The 7500-nt window shown below is 46.1% G+C and overlaps 1 protein-coding gene across 1 annotated transcript in view; it reads right to left on the reverse strand.

Moving 5' to 3' along the window:
* The window catches only part of LOC311342442 (RNA-binding protein Nova-1-like), a gene marked incomplete at its 3' end in the record, with an annotated part of 24254 nt that overhangs the window by 5569 nt on the left and 11185 nt on the right, over window positions 1–7500 (reverse strand). Inside the window, exon 3 of the mRNA XM_084467272.1 lies at window positions 1966–2109. Within this exon, the coding sequence (XP_084323398.1) occupies window positions 1966–2109 (144 nt within the window). The remainder of the gene's footprint in view (window positions 1–1965; window positions 2110–7500) is intronic.

Raw genomic sequence — 7500 nt, forward strand, 5'->3', positions numbered from 1 at the left:
TGTGTGTGTGTGTGTGTGTGTGTGTGTGTGTGTGTGTGTGTGTGTGTGTGTGTGTGTGTGCCTTTGTGTGTTCACGTCTTTTTATGTGCAGATGTATGTTTACGTAAGCGTGAGTGAGATTTACGTTTTCACACGCGCTTGCGAGAAATCTGCGTGCGTGTCCTGGTATGCATATCAACTCTCTAGATATCAACTCATCTCTAGATATAAATGTATCTACGAATATGTGTGTGTGTGTGTGTGTGTGTATGTGTGTGCATACGTGTGTGTGTGTGTGTGTGTGTGTGTGTGTGTGTTTGTGTGACCGTGTGTGTGTCTGAAAGGTCCGGGTCTTGGGTTTTAAAGAGTCTACCACAGACACTTAAAGAACAGAGAAGCTCAGACCTCCGTACTGTAATCACCAACACTATCTTAATGGGATTTTCATTGGAGGAAACGTGTGCATTACTTGGACCAGGGAGATCTTGAGGGCTACGGAAATGCTAGAGGAAACACAAACGGAGTTTAAAGTCTGGCATTGGTAGCTCAGCCACCATCCAAGTGTTTTGTTTCATACTTAAGTCTCGCAGCGCTCCGGTTCTACGGGTGGAAGATATATGACCAACATCATCGGAATTCCACAGGAAAACATTCCGAGTTATTAAAATGCCATTAGCCTTTTCAATGTGTGTCGGGATGATTTCGACCGGCTCCGCTGTGATGTGGTTCGTGTCCATCTGTAATGTAGCGTGTGGTGTGTGTGGTCGCACTGTATGTGGTGCCTGGTGTTGCCACGAGGAACCTTACAAGATCTTTGTGGCAACAGATCATAAACAACCCAGTTGGGGTTGAATGTTTTGCATCACAGAACTGACCGCGGAGTGGCACCCCAGACAGCCGGTTGCGTCATGTGTTTGTCTCCTATTTTCTGTAAATTGTGCATGCCATTTGGCTATTGTTGTGTTGTGTCTATTCTGAGCTTTTCTCCTCCTCTCCGCCTGCTGCAGCAATAACACACTAATCAGGTGGAGAGAGGAGGGGGGGCACGGCACACGGCTAAAACACGCATCATCTCAGCTGTCTCCCCCATCAACTGCTCTCCCACCCTTCTCCTCCCCCTCCCCCCTCCTCCCATCGGCCACATGTCATGTCAGGCCAGAATTAAGAGTTTAGACAAATACAATTCCACCTCTGAACCTCTAATCCTGTATCTGTGGAGAAGGGTGTACGATGTGTGTGTGTGTGTGTGTGTGTGTGTGTGTGTTGGGGGTCCCTCTGTGCAACATGAGAACAGACTGAGGCCCCTGGGTCCCTGAGGACGCAAACAGCAGACGAGACAAGCATGGAGCCTGTTTTACACGCACACACACAAACACACACACACACGCACACAGCGTGGGGCTGCTTCTCTGTTAGGAGCCGCCAAGGTAAACACATAAATCTTCTTCACAGAGGCCCAGACAACCTGCGACCCAGGCCATGAGATCATCCTCATCATCATCATCGTCGTCATCGTGGCCCCTGGGGCAAACCAATGAGAGGAGTCGTCTTTTTTCCACGGACACTGCGTTCCAAGTGTCAAGCGGTGTGAACGGCGACCGCCTCCGCCGTCTTTGTTGACATGGCACTCAGCTCATGACAGAGTGCCGTTAAAACGGAAGATCCCCTGATTGGTCAGTTTATTTCGGAGTTTTAAAACAGTTTAGGGGCCGATCTAGGGGCCAAGTCTTCTGCAAATTTCCGATCTTTTACTTTGTACGAGCTGTGTGCAGGCGCGCCAACAGTCCCCTGTGAACCACTAATACAGACGTGAGCAAGACATCCTCTCTCTCTCTCTCTCTCTCTCTCTCTCTCTCGCCACGGCCCCCCACATCGGAAGCACCCACCCCCGGGCGTTCTCTCCCCCCCCTGTCGTGAGACAAGGCCGCCTGGGAGGGAGGTGTGTGTTTTGGGTGTGTGAAGCCAACAGAGTGGCTGCTGTCTCACCAGGGTAGAAGTCTTTGGATTTAGACAGCTTGATGGTGGCTCCGGTCTCCTTCTGCAGCTGGACGATGGTCTGGCCTCCTTTCCCGATGATGGAGCCCGCTGCGTAGCTGGGGATCAGCACCTTCAGGAAGTACTCGCCTTCCTCTGCAAGGGGGGGGGAGGGGGTGAGGGGGGGGCGCACAGGAAACAGGAAGTCAAGGACAGGAATTGCACACTGCTTCGTTTTTGGTTACGTTTTGGCTTGGATTGAAAAGGAAAGCGTGACTAGAACTTCACTTTTTGGGATAAGTCAGCGTTTTATAACCTCCTTGATTTGCAAGTGGAAATGTGAATTTCCGGAGGTATAGGTTTTTCATCCAGCAGCAATGTTGCATAAATCGTATGTCAGGAAGGCTACAGTATGCATTATAAGTTGTCTAACTGCAGGTCTGTTTGTAGAAATTAGCCTGCCTGTCACTATGAAAGATGCTGTTGACTTTTTATTTGAACCATTGAATTGTTAACATAGAAACTGACCCTGTTAGTGTTGACACTGTTATTTTTATCCCCTGGTAATGACAAAGCCATAATATGACTTCATCACAAATGAAAACATGAATTAGCTGATCAACCATTTAATCTCACCCTCCTACTCGCCCATGGGTCTTCACTTTGTTACACACATGCTCAAAAGAGAGGAAAAGAGGAAGTAAGCGCCGTCTAACAGGAAGTGTGTGGCAGCTTAATCCCACGTCTGCCTTTATGTCATCCGTGATCCGCCCTACCTCGTCCCCTGTACGCAATAATCGTCCCTTCTTCCCCAAGACGAGTAAATCCCTCCAATCGGGGTCTAACGATGACTGATATCTCCAAGACAACTAATTACTTCCATAATCCCGCGGCTCTCCCCATCTCTCACTCTCCCCTATCTCTCCCCCTCCCCCTCTCTCTCGCTCTCCCTCCCTTACTCTCCCCCTCTCTCTCTCTCTCTCTCTCTTCCTTTCTCTCTCTCTCTTGGGCGTCGAAAACGATCTCTCCGGATTGGTCTAAATTGGCCCCCCCCCCGCCCCTCCACGCCAGGCTTGAGGAATCCGTTCCACGTCAGTACTCTGCCACCCCACGTGTCTATAACATAACGTAACATAACATCACATAACATAACATCACGTCACATGACTCTGACCCTGTGCGGCACGTGAACATTTCCGCGGCGGAGCAGGGGCGCACGTGTTGAATGCGTGTCCTTATAAAGCAGCTATAAACACACTAATCACCCCACAAAACACACCGCCTCGGTCCGAGGTGGAGGTGGTTGGGTTTGTCTACTGGTTTTTATACGTTGCAATTTCACTTTGTTTACAAGAAATGGGAAACTTGTCATGAGGAAGGCTGGGAGGATCGGCGGGGGCAGCGTCTAGCCATAGCAAAGCCTAGGCGTGTAGAAGAGACATAATAATTAATCATTTAGCTTATTAGAGTTCCCTGTCCCCTGTCTCCTATGACCTATGTCCTATGCACCCTAAACAATGTTTGAACTGAGGAATGCTAGCAACAATGCTAACGGCTAGCCTTCGGGTATTAACCAGCTTGCCATGCTTGCTGGGAGATACAATAAAAGGAAACTCAAAAGCTGTATAAACTTAAATGTAGCACTTCCCCTACATATTATAATATCATAACATAGTTCTATTCACTATTAGAAAGTTAAGAGAACACCAATGAAAGCCTAAGGAACGATACAAATACTGATATATATGTTAATATCATTTCTTTACGGCGTGTATACAAAGCACGATAAAAAAATTAATCAAATCCCACAACATTAACATTACAACACATAAAACCAAAACAATTTTGTCGCCAGCCGCCCTTAAAATGTATTATATCTCATACATCAACCGATAATCCACTCCAATTACATGACCGAAATCCTTTAATGCGGAGATGGAGCTGGCTTACCTATATTACAAGGATTTATTTGGGATTGCCTGCATTTATTGTTGAAAATTGATTGTCGCGTCCTTGGTCTATTTCCTGTTTTCATTATTCTCTTTTTAATAATTTCATAGCAATGTTTAGTATTATTACTATTAAACTGCTCTGTCTTAGTTACCGTCTCCCTAGTGGATGCCGTCATTCTTCATATTTGACAATACAGGACAGGAATGTCTCGGGAGACACATTAAAATAAGATTATCATTATCAGAGGTGCACGCTCTCGTAGGGAAAGGCAGAACACTGCTGTCTGATGAGGACACAAATAGACCTTTGACTGTAGTGATGGAGAAGTGGTTGAGGGGCTCGTGCTACCAGCTAGGCTAGCCTGGACCTGTTATGTGTGTGTGTGGAGGATTACCTTTGGATGCTGGAAATTTATAATTAGTTAATTTATAAAAACAAATGTGTTTTCGTCACAGATGGGCTTTTAAACATGGATCAACAGAAGCATAACTGAAAATTGGAAATTAGAAAAGATTTGTAAATCATGTATCATGCTTAATGTAAACCTAAATGCGTCCAAAATAAGCCATTTAAGAATTTGATCCCTACAGTAAACCTGACGATATTGATGTTTTTCATCAAATGAATAAAGTTGCCGTTTTATTTTTTTTGTAGTGAACTGCACTGAAAATTATTCAGTGAAAACTGAGATTTTGCAACGTTCCACTTTCTTCACAGAAGTTTCTCATGAACTATTCAAATTACCGTCTCATTAAATACAATTAATTCATCTTTTGTCATTCTCTCTCGACCTCATTTTCACTTCCATCGCTCTCCCCAGCCAACACACACGCCTCCAGGACCCCCTAACCTAATGTATTCAGGCGTTTATTTTAGCGATCTCGCAATTCCCAACGATTGCGCTGATTTCCCGCCGCACGTCACGCCGCGACACGTCCCTAGAAACAGCCAGCCAAAAAACAACTGATCCCATCTATTTATCACATTCGAACGCTTAGCGCTTAGTGCTTAGTCCTCCTTCTCTTTTAACGCGTTCTCCTTCTATCTCTCCATCCGGCTTCCTCTGTTCCCTCGGTCACGCTGCTCTCTCGTCCCGGCCTTCCACCGCTAATCGCAGCATCTCTTCCTTTCTCCCTTCTCGTCGCCTCCTCTCTCATCTCCTCCCTTGCCCCCCCCCCCCCCCCCCCCTCCCCCCCCCTCCCCCTTCCCCACCCTGGCCTGTCTCCTTCAGAAAAGGGTAGCGGTTGCAGATTTCCGCAGTGACCCACTTTGAGTGTTCAGGCGAACACTGACCTGCTTTAGAAGGAGGCTGGCTAATTATAGCTAGCCCATATTAATAAGGCAGGGGGGGACTGATAAATAATATCAAACACAACCGGCTATACAGCTACGCTGCTCCACACAGCGACAGACGCCGACCTGAAGCGCGGCAGACACCTAAAAACAACTCGGATATGAGGAAGAACATGATGGCATGATGGCGGCCCCGCAGGCACGCGCACGTGCATATACACACATACATGAAAACACTGACACACATCCACACGCTTATTCTCACACACACACACACACACACACACACATACACACACACACACATCCACACGCTTATTCTCACACCCCCACACACACATACACACATACACACACACACACACAAACTCGCAGTCCCTGCAAACATACGCTTGCCGCGCGCAAGAATAACAGACACAACGAAGCACACAAATGCACGGCGCCGCCCACGCTTCTACCTCCACCTCCGCAGCCCCTCGCTCTCCTGCGGGGGGGGGGGGGGGGCCTCCAACACCCCCGACACACACACACACACACACACGCGCGCGCGGCGATGGCGCGGCGCTCGTCAGCGCTATAAGTGGCTGCCGTGAGTGGCGTTAATGAGAGCTGTGGCGCTGCCATGGCAACTGTTACCACACATCGTCGTCATCCCGCCGAGACGCCGGCCGATGGAACGCGTTGTGAGGAATACCGGAGACATGAGTGTTTCAAATAGGATGCTGTTTTTTTGACCAGCTTTGTTACTGTCGTGCTGTTACGTCATCACCGCTGTGTGTTTCCACGGTGGGGTAGATGAGATGAGACGTCTTCCTGTCATGAGAATGTAAACGTACAGAATGACCGGGTGCTTGTCCTGCACGCATCACACCGTGAAACAGACTTTGATCTGTTTACTTAAAGGTGCCCTATGTTGCGTTGACGCTGATGTGTGTTGTAGTGTTACAATCCGTACCGCAGTCTAAATTCACAACCTTGGAGAGGGCTGTCCCCCTCCTGTGGGTCGGCAGGGTGAGGAGCTGAACAAACTAATGACGAGCCGAGGGCAGCGTTATGCTTGGAGGCTTTGTCAGTGGGCGGAGCCTCCTCTGAGAATAGTGCATCACACAATACAAAAACAAACGGTCCGACCCGGAATGTAATGCGTTTAATAATGTACTACATATTATAGCTGATGTATTTAATATGTATTTGATTCCAGAAATTGACACCCAAGACCCTACAGTATTGCATGCCGTTGTTATAATGTTTGACAAATGTATATATTTTTATATTTTTGAATCTTTTAATAATAGCAATTGTAAGCTGGTAAAAAGTGAGTCGGAATGATTTGAGAGTTTGAACCATCAGAGTCGGTTCATTTGGAAACTAGAGGTGTGGGGTTTTCCCCTCAAACAGGAAGCATTGTTTGATAAACGTTCATGAAACAGTAGTAAACTCTTAAAAGGGATGGTTTTGGATGACGTAGATCCTCAACAGTCAACCCCCACCCCTCCCTGAGCTTTTCTGAAACCCAAGACTTGGCAGGAAAGTTTATCAACATTCCTGACTTTATCACGTCTCTCGGATTTGTGCAAGCATGGTTGGGAAAAGCAAACTCTTCATCCATATCTTCATGGAAATCCTTTTTTAAGTCCTCACTGTGTCCAGTGCCCACATATTAGTTCAACTGACATCTGTTGTTCCACTGACATTATCGCCACCACCTGCACATCATGATGTCTCTTCATATTGGTGGACTTTGTGTGTTATTTCTTCTGAAAATTATGTTATGAATGATTTGTTCATAAACCATTTGGAGGTTTAAACAAACCAGTTTTAGAAAAGAAAAGAAATGTATTTATTTATTATTATTTATTTATTTGTTTATTTATTTTTAATTTAAATCAATTCGTTTTAATTAACCTAAACTAGGATTGCTAAATTTGTTTCTATTTACGTACGTCATCGAAGGGTCTTTATTCAATTTATTTATATTTTTATATAGGTCTATTATATTCTTTCAGACCCTTATTCCTGCTAATATATAATACAATTGAATTGTATGTAAAATGTCTATTTCATGTTCCATTTCGGAGACCTAACTTACAACTTGCCCATATGCAACTATAAGTCAAAGTCCAGTGCCAGAGCTGATCCACTGACTAAGTCTGATCACAAGGTCTGACCGAGTCTGACCGACTTTGACCCATCAAAACCGCTTGACTCACCATGTCTAGGTCCAACAGAAGAACAGGGCTGATTGACTTAGCTTTACCCGTCTAGAGAGATGGACTGTCAAAGCCTGATCCATTAGAAAGA

This window comes from Micromesistius poutassou, assembly GCF_964030765.1.
Source record: "Micromesistius poutassou genome assembly, chromosome: 4".
Lineage (NCBI taxonomy): Eukaryota > Metazoa > Chordata > Actinopteri > Gadiformes > Gadidae > Micromesistius > Micromesistius poutassou.